Source organism: Stenella coeruleoalba (genome assembly GCF_951394435.1).
Source record: "Stenella coeruleoalba genome assembly, chromosome: 4".
NCBI lineage: Eukaryota > Metazoa > Chordata > Mammalia > Artiodactyla > Delphinidae > Stenella > Stenella coeruleoalba.
The window spans coordinates 66,532,393-66,551,692 of record NC_137149.1 but is presented as its reverse complement, the minus strand read 5'-3'; the positions used below and the strand labels follow the sequence as shown (position 1 = coordinate 66,551,692).

Below are 19,300 nucleotides of genomic sequence, written 5' to 3'. Positions count from 1 at the left end.
GTAGTAGGGAAATTTGTTACATAAGTTGTTCTGGAGTGTTTATCTCCATTTTGAATTGTAAATTTAGAAGCAATTCCCCTTTCATAAGAAAAAAAAAAAGGAAAAAAATCTCGTCTCTGGCCTCTCTCCAGATCTGGGGAATTAGCTTCAAATTTCAGAAGCAGCAGGTAGCACCTCTGTGATCCCTCTGCCTCTAGGCATGTGTGTAAATAAAGTGATCACAGAGACAAAGCAATCGAGAAAGAACTCTGCACCCTACCTCCTCTGCTGCCCTCTCCCTCTATCCCTGAAACCGAAAGACAAATAGCAAGAGAGGCATTTTGCCTGTTCCACTGAAAAGTAGGAAGAAGATGAGCCTGGTCGAGAGCAGAGTAGCAGGTGGGGCCCACCTTGTACCTGTGTAAGTAAGCAGTCGCCCACTAAGATTAATTGTGTAGCTTCACAGAACTTAAAATTCCACAATGAAAAATATCTTACATTGTCAGAAGAATTTCCCCCAGGTTACAATGCAAATACCCACAACCCTTATCAGTGATTTTCTCCGCAGTGTAGATGAGTTTATGAGATTTTCTTTCCTTGTGGAAGAATGTCTCAGGAGAGAAGGAGAGAATATGAGGAGACAATATAGCATCATTCCTACATCCATTCAGCATATGTTTTTGAGCACTTTATGCCAAACCCTGTTGTAGGTGCTAAGAACCCACCAGGAAACAAACTAGCAAAGATCACTTTCCTTGAGGTGATGTGTCAGAGTGCAAGGGTCTGGGAAATCGGACAGACCTAACTTTGAGTCCTGGTCCTGCCAATTACACAGCTATGTGTGTGTGTGTGTGTACATATATATATATATATATATATACACACACACACACTATATACAGTGTATATATTAGTAAAATCCTCAAAATTAGCCTAAGAAAAGTTCTATTATGATTATCATTTTCATTTTACAAATGAGGAAATCAGGCACAGAGTGATTTATAAATTTCCCAGAATCAGAAGTAGCAGAGCAGGAATTTGAAACAATGCTGCCCGACTCCAAAGCTGTCTTGCCTCTTAACCAGTGCGCCAGAGAGCTGATTTCTAGGTCCTGAGGACTAGATGAGATGACACATATAAGCTGAGAGTATAGTATAGTACTTTTTAAAATTTATTTATTCATTCATTCATTCATTCATTCATTCTGTCATTTTTATCACTGCCATTGTTATGGGTTTCTGGGACCTCAGGGTATATGTTGAAGTATAAGATAAGAGGCTCAATACTTGAATCAAAATACTTCTAGTTCAGAATCTATCTGTGTCCAGCTCTGGTTAAAAGTAAGATTGCATAACATCATAGCTACTGAATCATGGCTTCTCTGCATTAACCTTTCCGTAAGATGACAGGCGGCCTCTAATAGCCATGGCTCTAGACAGGATATCAGGACACAAGCTCCCTGTAACAAACAGGAGCATTTCCTGCTCTGGCTTTTTCTAAACTTCCCTGGAAGCTGAAGGTTAAGACCAGATTTGAAATGAAACCAAGATGCAAGGATGCATCTCTGGTTGACAGCCGCTTTCTGTTCTCTGATCAGTGACCTTGTAGTCAGTCCCACCCCCCTCAACTGCTGGTGTCCCTTTGCTCTCTCTCTTTCCAAACTGCACTCTCCAAAGCCCCCCTTCTTGGGCTTCGTACTGATGAAGCTTGTTCATAGATCAGTGGGGGTTAAAGATGCTAACCGTGCTATTCAAAGAGCAAGGAAGCAGTCATGTTTTGTTACTGCTCTGGGAGTGCTCTGCTCGCCCGTAAGCCTGCATTTGTGTCTCACGTTCTCACATTACCAAAATCAAGAATCATTTTAAACAAGCAGATTAAAATTCTGGCTCCGGGCCCCATTTCTTATTGATTTCATTTCACGACTGTCATCTTAGTTTCATTAAGTAGGAAACTGAGTGTTTGATAATGGGGTATAGGAGAATTCACAAATGGATATCTCATATATCCCATTTTTCTTGCCTGCACTAAAAAAAAAAAAAAAGTTTTTATCCCACATGTCAAGCGTCACAATGCAAAACTCAGGTCAACTAAACATTTAAAAACTGTATTTCTATTCAAAAAGGCAATTTCATGCTGATTTCATTTCACCATGACCCTGCAGGGATGAACACTGTAGCAACACATCATTTAGGATAGAAATAAGTGCTTCAAACCCTTTGGATTGAACTTAAAAAAATAGCTAGTATGCTGGTAGCTATGATGCAAGTTGCCTTGTCATAGCCTTATAGCTTTCTATCAACACTGGTTGGGTTCAATAAAAAAGAAGATTTTCCTTAGCAGATACTCACCCCAAGGTAATGGCCATCGATGAACACGACAGGAAGCGAAGGAGCTTCAGAAACCCGTCGGCATCGTTCATCTAATTCTTTTCCATAGTCACCATTCAGAGCTATGTTTTTCTCTTCAAATTTTACCCGATGGTTTTGGAAGATCTTTCTTACCAGTTCACACCTTTCAAAGGTTGTCCGTACCACACGAAGGCAAGTCGTATAAATCACTACGCGGTCAAATTCTAGTTCAATGGATGGTTGCTGTAGGAAAATATTATAGTGTAAATATTTTGGCATTTGCTTTCTTACATCTCTTTATTTTAAGACAATTAACATTTCAGCCAACGTCTTACACATTAAAGGCCTGCAATAAAAGTTGAATAAGCACCATATTTGTCAATTCTAAGACATGTCTTTATACTTTAGAACATCTGTAATTGTAATAAGGATGACAATCAACATAATTAAAATGACATAATTTAATTGACAGTATTTTTTCTGTTCCCAATGGCGTATAAGATAATGGCATATCTTTTTTTTTTTAACATCTTTATTGGGGTACAACTGCTTTACATTTTTGTGTTAGTTGCTGCTGTATAACAAAGTGAATCAGCTATACATATACATATATCCCCATATCCTCTCCCTCTTGTGTCTCCTTCCCACCCTCCCTATCCCACCCCTCTAGGTGGTCACAAAGCACTGAGCTGATCTCCCTGTGCTATGCGGCTGCTTCCCACGAGCTATCTATTTTACATTTGGTAGTGTATATATGTCCATGCCACTCTCTCACTTCGTCCCAGCTTACCCTTCCGCCTCCCCGTGTCCTCAAGTCTATTCTCTACATCTGCATCTTTATTCCTGTCCTGCCCCTAGGTTCTTCAGAACCATTTTCTTTTTTTAGAGTCCATATATACGTGTTAGCATACGGTATTTGTTTTTCTCTTTCTGACTTACTTCATTCTGTATGACAGACTCTAGGTCCATCCACCTCACTACAAATAACTCGATTTCATTTCTTTTTATGGCTGAGTAATATTCCATTGTAATTGGCATATCTTAAAATTGATGATGCCTCACATGGCATGCCATGTGGTGAAATAAGGAATGGTTGAATTATTTTTCTCATGTTTTGTAGACATCATACAACTACAATAGCTGCCTCTTATACCCAAAGCAAAACATGGAACAGAATAGACAAAGTTAGCATTTAACCATTTGAAAATTCTTCTACTCATCAACTTGCCAAATTTGACAGTTTTTTTGAGCCAAAATTTACTGGGAATAACAAGATCTATATCATAGGATTGTTCTGAGATTTAAGAGGCATACAATGGGTGCCTGAGCTCTGTTGAATGACAGGCTCCCGTGTGCAGTGAGAAGGTTCTGCCGTGAGGAACAGAAGATATAGTGGCTCAGAGAGAGTGCATAGAAACCAATATCAAGGTGGGCAGCAGGTCAAAGCCAGGCATAAAAAGGAAACAAGGAAACAGTACACTGCAATGGAGTGTAAGCAATTGGAGGCTTACACTCTAAAAATGGAGGCAAGCAACTCTCAAAACCAAGGTGAAGACTCCTAAAGAGAGAATCTCTTTTTGTCTATGTTTCCTGCTGCATCAGAAATCAGTGACTGCATTCAAACCCTGCCAGCACTGTGAGGGCCTTATCAGCTAGGTCCTGACATCACCAGGGTGACATCACCCTCTTCCTCTTTATTATAGCCTTATTTGAAGGAGACTGAACAGAACCCAACTATATACCGTGAGATCAAGGGATCCGTGAGTCTCCACAGTGCTACAGTTGTTGAAAGACAACCACACAACTTATAAACTCCTGTGAAATCAAAACTTTGATTTGAAATCGCTCCAGATGGCTAAATACTAGAACCAGAAGGTAAGATACTAAGCTTCACCACTTTGTACTCAAAGAAATCAGACCACTCTGCCAGATGCAAATACAGATAGTTCTAGAAAGATATGAAGTGATGGAAATGGCTATGCAGTGGTCTCCACTTCACCGAGAGACTGGACATTTTTTTTTTTCCTAATGGTAAAATGTATTAAAGACGTAAGAATCTTTTCTTTCCTCAATAGAGGTTAGAAGCTAAGTTGAAAACCAGAGGCCTGGAGGGGCCAAGCAGGTGTCATAAATGCTGGAGCAGACCAGGAGTAAATAAGATATTAGTGAGAAGCAGGGAGAGTGTCATTTGAAAGGGAAAAACATAACTCAGCTTCAGGCAAGCTTCAGGAATGTCACTCAGTGTTGTCAGATATGATTATTGTAAATATAAACTTGAAATCTGGATTTTTATAGGAAATTTTCTGCATTCTAAATAGTGGCACCCCATTTAAAAATGTATTGAGACCCCTGGACAAAATATCTGAAGGCTGAATTTGGCCTATATACTGCTAATTTATAACATTGGAAAGGAGAGAGTCCCAGGGAGGTATATCAGATATACCTGGACTCTGTCTCTGGCCATCTCTGTCTTTGGGAAGCTAATGAGCTGTTTAGCCTCAATTTTCTCATCTGTAAAATGTGATAATAGTGGTGGTAGGTACCTAATAGGTTTGCTGAGAAGATTAAGAAAACAACTAGTGTAGGGCTTAAAACATAGTACTGTGTGCTGAGTTATACACTGCAAAGATATTACACTCCACATTGTGGAATTTTTAAGATTAAGACCACAAGCAAAAATAAATCAATGGAAAATATCAATGTAATTAATGACAAGAAAAGAGGATTATTACTAGGCTTTAGATTAAGAAGCATTGATCTTCAAAAAGAGTAACCAAATGCCCAAGAGCCTCTGGTTCCTCTTCATATTCACAATTATGAACAAGCTGGGAATCAAGGAACTCACTGTAAATGCTGCAGCTTTTGGAATGGCACCAAACTTCTCTTTTTCCTGATATCATCTGAGTAATTATGCATTGTTCCTCTGGCTGCAAAGACTGCTATAACTGCATTTGTTTCTACCAAAATGTTCCACTTTTTTCAATAGTACACTTACTTTTGAAATATTTTATAAGAAATACATTTCCCCATGTGAAGAAGTGGGAAAATTTAAGATTGGGCCATTCTGTTCTCACACAGGATTCTCTCTGCTCATACAACATATGCTTGGTACCACTTTTCTGTGTATCTCTAAGAGACAGACATTTAAAAAACAGTAATAACATGAACCCTTATCAAGTGGCCACGTTAGATGCTGTTCAGTGCAAAGGGTAACAAAAAATATCCCTTTGCCTACTGTTGAGGATGAGCTTTGCCTGGAATCAGTGATTGGATATTAGAATAAACTAGGGAGCTTTAAAAATCCCCAAAGCCCAGGCCAAGCACATACCAGTTATATCAGAATCACCAGAGTGATTTTTTTTGAAATCTCCTCTGGCAATTCCACTGTGCAACCAAGTTCTAGAGCTAGTTGGATACCAGTTGGAAATGCAGAATCATGAGCTTCACCCCAGATCTACTGAATCCGAATCTGCACTTTAACAAGTTCTCTGGGAAATCTGGGTGCACATTATATTTTTGAGGAGCCCCGGTGAAGTCACATATAGGCAGCTTGACTTGTTAGAGAAACTGGGTTTATGTCCCTTTAAAATAACTGCTAGTCATTTATACAGTCATTAGAATAATTTGCCAAACATATGCTAGGCACTATATATATAATGGGGAGCAAAAATTATAATTCCTAACGACTTGGAGCTCATAGTTTAAAGTAATAAAAAAACTAAAATGTTACATAAATCAATATAGAATTACAAACTGTTAAGTGATGCAAAGGAAATGCACAAGTTGTTAGAAGAGGCTATGGCAGAAGGGCCTTTTCTGTTTTAGAGGTCGAAAAAGCGTTATCTGATATTTGAGCTCTGATTTAAAGGATAAGAAAGAGTTACAGGCATTAACTAGGCAGAGCGCATGGGGAAAAAGTCACAGATAAGTGCAAAGATGTTGAGATGGAGGAAGATGGCATGTTTGAGACTCTGAAAGAAGGTATTTGCTGAAACACAAAGGAGAATTATAATAATACTGAATGATTCTGGACACGCAGGTAGGATCAGTATCATGTTGTATTTTATAGCCACTCTATGGCCTTTAACCTAAGAGCAATGAGAAGTTCCTGAAGGCTTTTAAGGAGGATGGGAGGGGTTTACATATTTTAAAAATAAGTGAAGCAGGGCTTCCCTGGTGGCGCAGTGGTTGAGAGTCCGCCTGCCGATGCAGGGAACGCGGGTTCGTGCCCTGGTCCGGGAAGATCCCACATGCCGCGGAGTGGCTGGGCCCGTGAGCCATGGCCACTGAGTCTGCGCGTCCGGAGCCTGTGCTCCGCAACGGAAGAGGCCACAACAGTGAGAGGCCCACATACCGCAAAATAAATAAATAAATAAATAAATAAATAAATAAATAAATAAATAAGTGAAGCAGAGCCAGTGCAGATAGTTGCACAGGATGTGCACTGCACAAACCTAGAGATTGTCATTATTAGCAAAGAATAAAGGAAGGATGCCCCCAGGGTTGTGTGATTCCACAACTTGAGCAATCGTACTCAGTCTCATTCCCAACTCCCTTGGTCTGAAAACTGAGATTGAATCCAGGGTAAATTCAAGGTAGGAAATACAGTTTATCTAGTAGAATAGGCTATTAAGTAAAATTTTCTAAAAATAATCTCACTGAACAATTTTTTGATATGATTTGAAAGTGGATCTTTCTAGAGGTAGAAGTGGGTTAAATGATTCCTCAAGGTTGTTTCCAGTTTCATAATATCAGTTTTAAATGATATTGTCTTTAGAAAAAGAAATCCTCTTCTACACTTGCCTCATTTTCTTTCCCTCAACAGATTTGTCAGAGCATTTGGCCAGAAAGCTAAAAATAGCCCCTCAGTGGTTAGCTGTCCCTCTTCTCCCTTCCTGAGAGTTACCATGGGAATAGCGTAATGAAGGATGGAGGCATCTGAGACAGCGCTAAGAAGCCACTGGGATTTGCAGCCCGCTTGTTCTGAGAAAGCCGACCTAGATGTTAATAAAGGCAAGCCGTTTCTTCCTGTCCATTGATTAAAAAAGATGACTCTTTGGGGTGCCCCGAAGCCTCACAACAACCTGCAGCAAACGTAGATGTGTTGGTAAGGGACGGAAATTGCTGTGAACAAGACTAAGGAGGGAAGAGATCTGGGGCTATATGGATATGTATAGCTGATTCACTTTGTTGTAAAGCAGAAACTAACACACCATTGTAAAGCAATTATACTCCAATAAAGATGTTAAAAAAAAAAAGACTAAGGGGTTACTTTGTAGCCAACGTATGTCCTCAGCTTGCACCTTGTCCGGCAATAGCCACTGTCAACAGTAAGTTCTGTAGTCACCTAGGCATCCAGGGACACTTCTGGAGGCCTCACATCCACTGGAACTGTCACTGATTCAGGCCAAGGATTAGTCCCTACGGCTCCCCGACAGAGGATCAGCTCTGCGCAGACCCAGCTCCCCGGGCTGGAGCAGATCCAGATCCAGTGGGCTATTTCCACTTGACCCCTTTGACTGTACAGCCTGGTGCCGGTTTGACAAGGCCTCCTGAAATCTGGGCCTCCAGACAATTCCAGGAACTCAGGTCTTAAACAAAACTTTAAAATATAATAAAAAGTGACATTTTTAAATGGCGATGGCAGACATAATGCTAATAACTTTACGTTCACTTAATCCTCCCAATAACTTACATGCTGTAATGGTCTTTATTTATAGATCTAGAAACCTAGGCTCAGACGGGATAAGTGTCCTAGACAAGGTGACAGAGTTAAAGTTACAGCAAAGTTAGAAAATTGGAGCCCAGATACACACCCTTCAAAGTCTGTGGGTTTCTACTGAGTCCAGCAGAACGCTTGAACCACACTCTTGGTTTGCTACCGCTGCCCCAGAATCAGGTTGTTGCCAAAACAGACTGATGTAGACCGAATTCAGTGCCCATGAGATAATACTGGCGATTTAAAGAGGTTTGCCTCTTTACTAAATTATGCGCCCACATTTAACAGTAAGTAACATCACAGGAGGGACACTGTAAATGTTTTCCTGTCTAAAAGGATACCTTTGAAATGGACAAAGTAGAGAGAGCTCTTCTCTGCTGTCTGAAGGCAAAGAGGTGAAGTGATTAGCTCAGAGCCATGCAGCATATCAGAAGGCAAACCGGGACTAGACCTATTTCTTGATTATCAGGCATTGGGCCAACCCACTGGCTCCAGGGACCACCATTTTAAATAGAAGACACATGCCTTTGGAAGCAGGGCCGTGGGGCTTCGTAAAGGACGGGAATTTTTTCTCTCTCTCTCCCTCTCCATGCTACTCTGTAAACTTCTGTAGCCGTATGCATATTCTGGGATGCTTCTTAATATTAAATTTAAATAAATAAATAACCCCCCGCCCACCCTTGCTTTCAAACCGCCTTTTGAATTCTCATTCTTGCGCTTAACTACTGTGATGTGAAAACTCACTTTATCCACACCAGGCTCCTCTCTTAGCTTATTTCCTGGATCTAATTCCATTCTGACCACACTTCCTATTCAGTTCTGAGGGTACATGGTGATTTTCTAGGCCAGCGGTCCCCAAGCTTTTTGGCACCAAGGACTGGTTTCGTGGAAGACAATTTTTCCACGGACGGGGGCCGGGGGCGTGATGGTTCAGGCGGTGATGCGAGCAATGGGGAGCGGCAGATGCAGCTTCGCTCGCTGGGCTGCCGCTCACCTCCGGCTGTGCGGCCTGGTTCCTAACAGGCCACGGCCCGGTACTGGTCGGTGGTCCGGGGGTTGGGGACCCCTGTTCTATGCCGTATTCCCTCCTACACATTGACCACAAAACACCACGGGGAACTTCTCCATGTCCCGCTGTAAGACACAGGTTATAAAAATAATTACAATACCTACTATTTGTTGCAGGACTCCTGCATATACATATGTAGTTCCGGGGCTGCAAAGGGGAACTTTATGTGTGCAATGTTCACTTATCATAAGAGATAAGGATTATTATCCAAATTTTATAGAGGAGGAAACTAAAGCTTGAAGATAAACTTAAGGTGTCTAAATACCTCAGAGGAAAAAGGAGCAGAACCAGAATTTTAACCCGGGTCTGCCTCCTATGTCCTTGCTCGTGCCTTAGGAAGATACTACATAACCCTCTTAAATACAACAAACCGATGGGTCATACTATTCCAGACCTGAGTGTGAACTGTATACCACAGAGGGACTGTCAAAAGGACTGTCCTAGAAATTCCCATTGCTCATCCCTCCACTTTATTCTAATATCTCTGGTTACATGTCACCCCTCAGACAGACCTTCCCTCATCACCCCATGTAAAACAGACCCTCTATCCTCCAACCCAGTTCTTTTCTTTAGGATACCTAGTACTGCTGGACATTATTGTGTACGTTGATTGGTTTACTGTCTATCTCCAAAAATAAAATATAACCTAAATAAAGCAGGAATTCGTTTTGTACACAAGAACCTAGAATATTACCTGATACATAGTAGATGCTCAGGAAATACCTCCTGACCTCTTCTCCATACATTTAATTAAAACTTGGTTTGAATCTGCCTCTTAGTAACAGAGTAATCTTGGACCAGTTACTTAACCTCTTTCAGTTGCAATTTTCTAATTTGTGAAATAGACATCAATGCCTATTTCATGGGAATTTGTGAGGATTAAATAATTTAATGAATAGAAAAACCCTTAACATGAAGCCTGATGCATAATAAACCCTCAACAAATGCCATTTCTTTATTATTAATATCATTAGTACAAAATGTTTTCGACACACACCAGCAGCACTATCACCACTATGATTATAACCAACAAGTCCAAATTCACACCTCAGAAGTCTGAATGTGGCAAAGTTTAACTTCAGAATTACACGATGATGAAAAAATATATCTCTTTAATGACTTAACTTACCACTTACATTTGTTTGGATGCGCCATCAATTCTGAGAGTGAAAACAATAGAGGAGACCATGCATATAAGATGTAATAAAAATCCCTCTTTGTCTAAGTTCAGCTGCCCCCTGGGTGGCATGAAAGAAACATGTGGGTAACAATCTCTGCACGCAAAGATTTCTGTAGAGAGCATTCTGTTTTCACAATGCTCCAAGATTATGGAGTTCATTTTATATCATTCATTATAGTTCATTTCCTTTCATGCTTCAGAAATTATCTATTTGTCCAAATCAATTACTGAGTTGGCCTAGACATGAATTGAAAAGTCAATGAACCTAATGAATCCTCCAGACCAAAGAAATACATTTTTCCAGAAAGTTAAACTGAAGCAATACTGACTTTACAGCACATCAGACTTAATTGGAAATGAAGGTGTTCCCCACCTCGTGAAGACCTTAGAAAGGGGTCGCAGTTCTCTCAATTCTGCGTTATTCAAGCACAGGGAGGTTTCACTTGAACATCGAAATTTTTGTCTTCTCTTTAAAAAGCAGAAAACTTGACAACACTAGTTTTATTGCATTCCTCTGCAAAAGTAATACCTGGAGCTTGACAGCAACAACTCCCTTTAGATGACACATGTCTCCTGTTGCCACATTTAATATCATTCCTTTATATCTAGACAACATCTCTCATTAACACTGTCTGCATTGCCCCTTTAGATCTGAGTTAGTGATGTCATTATCTAGTCCATATGCACACTTTATATGGGAAGAAATTGAGACTCACAGTCTCAGTATTTGAATCAAACTTTTTTAGGAAGCAACATGTTGCAGTGGAAAGAAAATCCATCTGGAGCCATGACTTTGGCACTTAGGAGTTGCATAAATTTGGAAAAATCAGTTTACTTTTCTGGGACTACTTTTTCTCTCTCTCTTATGAGTGTAGCTATAATCTAGCCCATAAGGGAGTTGTAGGATCACAGGTAAAATGCACCTGAAGACATTGTAAATTATAAAACTTTACAAACACACCAGCCATCATTATCCCCCAAAGTCACACAGCTGGGAGAAGAGGAACTAGGATCTCATGGAAACCACCTTCCTCCCAAACAAAAGCATCTCTCTTCCAATATGAATAATTTGGTTTCTATAGAAATTGTCACAAACATGATTTATTGGCATTTGCAATTCTACTCATCTCTGCAGATAACACTAATATTGAGGTGAACAACAAAATCATCATTTCAGGAGCATCCAATCCCAAAGTGATGTGCTTGCCACAGCGAAAAACCAGGCAGCAAATGAATCAGAAACACCCTACAAATGGAGGCATTGAAAAAACATATTTTCCCTCTCATCCTATGAAAGATTCAAGTTGCAAAACCAGAAGAAAGTGGACTAAAATGTTGAACAACAGCATCAGAATAATAAGTGCTTAGTTCTGCCTTGATCATTTTCATAACACCTTTCATCTTTTTACTTTATACAAACCCTTGTGCTTTCTTAAAGGGAAAGGTGCCCTTTATCTTCCACTCTCCCAAATATATACATATGATGAATAAAAATCAAACAATAAAAGATTAAAATCTTTCCGGATTTTCTACATCAAAGAAAATGCCTGAATAATTAGCTAAATGTAGTCAATCCCTTTTAGTGGGTTAGGAAGTGATAAGAGTCTACTTTGGATTTTGAAATACCTGCATCTCGTCTCAGCTTGATGCTTTCACAAATTCCGGTGTTATGATGAGAAGTGATCTCAGTCTCTGTGGAACTCCCAGAGTAGACTGAGAGTCTATTTCAAAGGCAGAGGACACTCAGAGGTTGAGAAAAGTGGACCCAGCCCCAGGCATATCCCTCATTCCTGCCTCCTCCTCAGGTTTCCAGGTTTAAGCCTTGATGTCCCTCTGACTCTTCTGAATGTCAGTCTCAACCTCTGCTAAGTATGCTCCACTCCAGATTCTAAACACAGTATTTAGGGGAAGAAACTGCCGGACAGCACTGATGGGTAGCTTGGAAGTTGGCACGTGAAGCTGATACATGTATTTTATGAGCATCAAGTCCTTTAATTCTGAAGGAAATAGGTACTATCATTATCTTAGCTTTTCAGATGAGGAAACAGAGGAGTAGGTGACAAGCCAAAGAGAGACAGAGAGATACACAGATAGATAGACAGACAAATAGAGATAGATTAATTTTAAGGTCATGGATCACAGGTTTAGGAGCTAAAGGACTTCAGGTTACACAATCTTAAAACAGACAAGAAACTTGGAGATCATCTAGCCCAACTTGAACAAATGTATGACAGTGTCAAGAGTACACTCAAACCTCTGGTAATTGGACTAGTGCGCTTATTGACTTCCTATAAACACACACTGAGGGTAAGGCAGGCATGAAACACATTGTTCTTTCAAGACCTCGATACAGTCACTTGTGAGCAGCACTCTTCTCCAAGTTGCTGCTGAAGAAATGGAAAGATTATAAAAAGGAGTAAGTGCATTAAAGAAAGATTTGCCTGATCTTTAATCAATCTAGTGTGTCTCATCTCTCTTTTCTACTCCTTCCTACCACTCTCCTTGCAATATGCCTTGCATATGTCAAACAAGCCTAAGAAATTGCTCTGAAAACCAGACACGAAGCATGATCAAATGAGGGAGGTACTTTGTGTTACATGAAAAGGAAAACAGAAATGAAAATGCTTGAAATTTCTGCATAAAGCCAGAGGTTGAATTTGTCTGTGTGCTCCACAAAGGAATCTAGCTAAGTCTTTCAGTTCCACTTCAAAGCGCACAAACGAATAACGGTAAGATTTCAAAAGCAAGAAAACGTTGCCTTCCCATCTCTCCTCAGATTTCCCCAGATTAGGTTGCTTTAATAAAAGGAACTAAGTTGTGAGGCACATGAAACCTACAGAAGCAGATGTGAAGAATAATACTCAAAACCATAAAAAACGTATTTTTTCAAGTACATACTGTACTGTTTGGGATGATCAATGTAATTTTGTAAAGGAAGTTTAACACTTCATATTGATTGCATATTCAAATACGAAATAAATGCAGGTGTTTTGTTTTGTTTTGTTTTGCGGTACGCGGGCCTCTCACTGCTGTGGCCTCTCGCGTTACGGAGCACAGGCTCCGGACGCGCAGGCTCAGCGGCCATGGCTCACGGGCCTAGCCACTCCGCAGCATGTGAGATCTTCCCGGACCGGGGCACGAACCCGTGTCCCCTGCATCGGCAGGCGGACTCTCAACCACTGCGCCACCAGGGAAGCCCAATGCAGGTGTTTTTAAACAAGATTGATCACAGTATTATCGGAAGGAAGAAAACAAAAATATTTCTGGAAATGTTCTTCACCAGACACTGCTGGCTTTGACACCAGAACTCCTTACTGGAGCTGATGACTAGATTTTGGAGATTCAGTCATTAGGAAAGAGATCTGCTTAAATTACTGAAGGAAATAATAAGTCTCATTAGGTGGAAGATTTTATCATCAACAATTTTATTCATAATTCAATCAACACTGGAAGCAGAAAAAATATTCATTGATGATTTTCATGCTGCAGGCTTTATAGCAGATGAATGCATTTATTATCACTATAATCCTCACAATATGCAATGCAATAGATATTATTATTCCATTTTCACTGACAAAGTAAGTGAGTCACAGGGAGATTGCAAACTTGTTCAAAGCACAAAATCACAAAAATCTTTTCCCACTGACATATATAACATCCTTCTCTCCTAGACTTCCTCTTATATATCTGGTTATCCCTTCTCCATGTTCAGCTAGGGTCTCTCTTTCCCTAAGAATTCTGGCTCTCATGGGCTCTCAGCTTGGTCTACCTCCTTCTCTCTGGATGAGCTCATCCAAAATTTCAATAGTTAACCGAAGGCTGTGAACTCCCAAGGGTATATCCTCAGCTCAGATTGCACTCCAGCGTTCCAGATTGAAGGTCCGGTTATCAATGTAACATCTCCACCTGGAGAAACACACCCTCTCTACCTTGCATTGAGGATGCCTGAAGCTAACTTCATCATTGCCACTAAACGTATTCAACCAGCTGCTGAAAATCTGGGGAGGTCCTGATTTCTCCAGCGCTTTCCCTCACCACCCCCTGTGTTCTATAAATCAAGTATCAATTCTTTTTATGTTTCAAGCCTGTCTCCTTCCCTCTGTTCCCACTCCTACAGTTTTAACTCAGGACCCCACTATTCTCGCCTGGATTACAACAGCCTCTTAACTTGTCTCCGTGCCTCTAAAGTAGGCCCTTTCTATCCATTCTCCAGAATGCATAGAAGAATCTGATCATGTCATTTCTTGACATAAAATAATAATAAACGACTGCTTCCCATAGCTTTCAGGATAAGGTCAAAATACTCACCTATAAAGCCCTCTGTGATGTGGCTCTTATCTTCCCCCCTAGCATTCTTTCCCATGGCACACCTTGCCCTGTACCGATTATCTGACTAATGTTTATAAGTTTCAATGATGTGCCAAATTCTCCAACACACCAAAACACGCCATGTTCTTTAGTACCCATGACGTTCGTTCTCTTATGTGGTCCTTGTGCCTGGAACACTTTCCTCCATTGTTTCCCCTTCCTTCTCAACCAACACAAGTCAGGTCAAGCCGCATCTCTCTAGGGAGCCTCTCCCACTCCTCCCTCCAACGGGCATGGTGCTGCCCAACTTCTGCATCCCATCATGCACTCTGCACCACCCCTTCCTCCTTTACCATGAGACTATGAAGTTGCTGGGATCAGTGTTTCTGTTATTTTACATCCTTTACACTTAATAGAGTGTCTATTAAGAGGCACTAAGCACATGTTTGTTGAATGAAGAACAAACCAAAATTTGAACTTAAGGCCGTCAGATCCTAAAGCTTATGCACTTCCTGCTATAATAACACAATACAGCATAATACAGGGGAAAATTAAGAAAAGAAAACGGATGCTTTTCATCTAAAATAGGCAAATCAATAAAACCTCACTAGAATATCATCAAACTGATTGCAACTTAGGGGAACACTTACAGTGTATATTTTTTCTATCTCATTAACAAATTTTTGAATAATAATGACTAATTTGTTCTTAGCAAAATGCCCAAAGCGAAAATGCAGGTTGTTGCTGTTGCTTGGCCATTCAGTAGGTGTAGATAAGTCTGGCTAGAATGATTTAATAATGGTTATCTCTGATTAAATTGAAACTACATTGCCAGGCCAAGAGCTGCAAGCTGAGAGTTGCACAGCAGCCAACAGGATGCATTCAAAGAAATCACCAAAGGCCTCTTTCACTTGTCCTCATTTTATTGTTTTTAACGACATATGGAAGAGAAAAAGACCAAAAGACTAGCACTTACAATTAAAATGAAATAATGTAGTTTTATTCAAGTTAATGATGATTCTGTGAAGTGGTACTCCAAAATATATATTTGTGAAGCAATAACCATCTTTAAAATAAAATAGAGAGCATCATTATGCTCCAGTAAGATGTGGTTAAATGCCTGTGCAGATGTTAGCCGTCGTGCCTGAGGAAAGCCTAGCCTGTTGGTCTTTCATCAACATCCACGTCTACCTGGTAGCACCTACTGAAATGGTAATCTAAGAAACAACCACCCTTTGAAGAGACCAATTTACAGTCCCCAACCTGCATTCCACTGTCACATCCTCAGCCAGCCCTGGGAGAGAGAGAGCATCTTTCTCTCTGGTTCCCAAGCTCTAAGAATCTAAGTAGAGAAGGTGACAAACATGGTTCCCATCGCCCCCAAATGTGGAGAAGAAAGGAAGAAAGAAGCAGAGATGAAAGAAAGATTCTTGACAGTATTTCCACCTTTCTTTCCATCTCCGTCCCTGAAATGGCCATGGATTACTACATGAGTCAACAAATAAATTCCTCTTTCTGAGTTTTTTGTTTGAGTTGGTCATGTTTCTGCTGTGATCAGAGATACTGTTATAGCACCCCAGATTTCAGCAGATTCCATAAACTTTAGTGATTACATTCTTGCTCTCCAGAAATAAAAGCCCTTCCAGAAACAATCTTTTGTAGAGAAAATCAGCCTTTTTAGCAGTTTCCACGTGCGTGGGACATAGCCCATTTCTACACTCATATATCACCTAGGCTTGAACAGAATGAGGGACTGAAGACCTCAGGAATGCTTGGCCCATCTCCTTCCTCTTGACTTCATGGTTTCAAGAATTCCGAATTTGGAGATACAACACCTAAGTTGTGACTCCCATCTGTGCTAGTCTGTGTTAAAATGACCTATAACAGATTGAGTCCCGCATTTGTAAAACAGGTAAAACCCTCTTGCATCTACGTCACCCAGCTCTTGTGAGGATCAAAAAAAATGCACAGCATTACTATACTTTTTACAACTATACATAAGTAACTGCTCTTAATTACTGATATTTCCCAAGGCTAAGTCTTGAACCTTTGATATCTTTTCTATAAACTCCTTCCCTTGAAGGACTAACCTATTTGCCTTCACTACCACCTTCCTGCTCCTGGCTCCCAAGTCAATACTTTTTTTCCTTTCCACTCATCTGAGCTAGACTAATGAACATTTCCTTTTTTAAATCCTGACATAACCTTAAGCTCAGCAAGTCTAAAATCTGACTTTTCCCCAAATCCATGCTCTCTCTGATCTTCCCTCTCTGGCTTTTGTCTGTCCATCTTCTAATGGGTCCTGAAGTCTCCATCCTTCCTTTCTATTGATCAGATCCAAACATAAACCAGTTTCTGTTGGGCCATTTACCAAGTGTGTACCTTTTCCATTTATTGCAGCAAATTCAACTTCTGATAGACTGAAGTATCAGAATGCTTTTAATGCCCAGCCTGCAAGCCTCTTCAGGACTATTTCTGTTTACAAGCTCCAAGAATAGGAGACCCGCCTATATCCCCACAGTGTTTGGGTCCACAGACCCTACAACACACACCTGTGACTCTCTAACTGCTAGTTTTCTTTTGGCTGGAAGTTCTAAGGCATTCACCATCACCTGGGTGCAGCTCTCAGCCAGTGATTAATGGGAGTTGGAGGATGAATATCCCAGATTCCCTGCCCCTCTGAAGTGTGTTCAGTATTGTAGGATTGAGCTCTAGTTGTCTATAGCAGTAACTCCTCAATATCACCCTGTATTTTCTTCCTGCCATCTCTGTCTCTCCTACTGGGGCTTCCTGAGATCATTTCCCAAATACATTACGTACATTCAAATCCTTGCCTGGGGAACCCAATCTAAAACAAATAGTTACCCTTGATGGGAAAATTCCCCTCTCCCCAAATGCATTTTTATTCTATTTTCATCTCCTAGATTTCAAAGCAATGTTATCTTAGGTCTCCAAGCTTTCCAAAGGTCTTAGTAAAATCGTTCTTTTTCTGTTTACTTGCAGCCCTTTCTTCTACCCTGAATCCAGGCATTTAAACCATCTTTTGCTATTACTATTGTTTCACCTATATTTATCTGTCACTCCCAAGTAACAGGTAAAGAATCTGAGGGAAGGAATTGAATATTAAACATCTTCTGTTTCCCCCCAAATGCCTATATATATAGGGATCAGTTTTGCATGCAGAAATGAGAGCTGTACTGAAAAACATAGTAGATGCTCAATAAGCATGAGTTGAATTAATTAATGAATGGAGAATAACTCCAGGAGAAATGGAGAGAAGAAAATCATTGAAAACAAATGTGTTATTTTGAGATTGGTTTTTCTGATGGAATATTTAAAATAGACCTCAAAATAATGAAGATCATATATGACAAATCCACAGCTAACACCACACCCAATGATGAAAGGCTTTCAGCTTAGATCAGGAAAAAGACAAGGATGCCCACTCTCACAACTTCTATTCAAGACAGTACTGGAAGTCCTAGCCAGAGCAATTTGGCCTCCCCTCCCCCCCCCAAAAAAAATCAAGGCATTTGAATCCAAAAGGAAATAGCAAAATTGTCTCTGTTTGCAGGTGACATGATCTTACATATAGAAAGCCCAAAGACTCCATCAGAATTGTTAGAACTGATACATAAATTCAGTAAAGCTGCAGGATACAAAATAAACATACAAAAATCAGCTGTGTTTCTATACAATAACAACTATCCACAAAAGAAATTAAGAAAAAAAATCCCATTTATAATAGCATCAAAAAGAATAAAATAAATAACTTTAACCAAGGAGGGGAACGATCTGTACACTAAAAATTATAAAACATAGATGAAAGAAATTTTAAAAGACACAAATAAATGGAAAGATATCCCATGTTCATGGATTGGAAGAATTAATATTGTTAAAATATCCATACTACCCTTATCTTACACAATGCACAAAAATCAACTCAAAATTGATTAAATATTTAATTGGAAGACTGGAAATCATAAAACTTCTAGAAGAAACCATAAGGGAAAAGTTCCTTAACATTGGTCTTGGCAGTCATTTTTTGGATCTGACACCAAAAGTACAGGCAACAAAAGCAAAAATAAATAAGTAGGACTACATCAAACCAAAAAGAATCTGCAGAGCAAAGGAAACAGTCAGCAAATCAAAAGGCAACCTATAGAATGGGGGAAAATATTTGCAAACCATATGTCCAATAAAGGGTTAATATCCAAAATACTTAAGGAAATCTTATAACTCAATAACAAAAAACAAATAATCCAACTTTAAAATGGGCAGAGAACCTGAATAGATATTTTTCCTAACATTAGCCAACAAGTATATGAAAAGATGCTCAACGTCACTAATCATCAAGAAATACAAATCAAAACCACAATAAGGTACCACCTCACATCTGTTAGGATATCAATGACCAAAGAGATAAGGGATAACAAGTATTGGCATGCATGTAGAGAAAAAGGAACCCTTGTACAACCTTGCACACTGTTGGTGGGAATGTAATTGGTACAGCCACTATGGAAAACAGTATGGAGGTTCCTCCAAAAAACAAAATATAATACTACCGTATGATCCAGCAATCCCACTTCTGGCTATAAATCCAAAAGAAGTGAAGCCACTATCTCAAAGAGATATATGCAGTTCCATGTTCACTGCAGCATTATTCAAAATAGCTAAGTTATGGAAACAATCAAGTG

At 39.9% G+C, this 19,300-nt stretch overlaps 1 protein-coding gene across 5 annotated transcripts in view; it reads right to left on the bottom strand.

Annotated features, from left to right (window-relative positions):
* Positions 1–19,300, bottom strand: part of GRXCR1 (glutaredoxin and cysteine rich domain containing 1) — a gene marked incomplete at its 5' end in the record, with an annotated part of 298,880 nt that overhangs the window by 54,384 nt on the left and 225,196 nt on the right. For 3 of the 5 annotated variants that reach the window (XR_013828192.1, XR_013828193.1, XR_013828194.1), the window contains one exon: positions 2,452–2,570. Coding sequence is in view for 1 of the 5 variants with exons in the window: in XM_079920430.1 (XP_079776556.1) it covers positions 2,328–2,570 (243 nt within the window). Of the gene's footprint in view, positions 1–2,327; positions 2,571–19,300 lie in introns of those variants that run through there. The other 2 variants (XM_079920430.1, XR_013828191.1) reach the window with 2 other exon arrangements.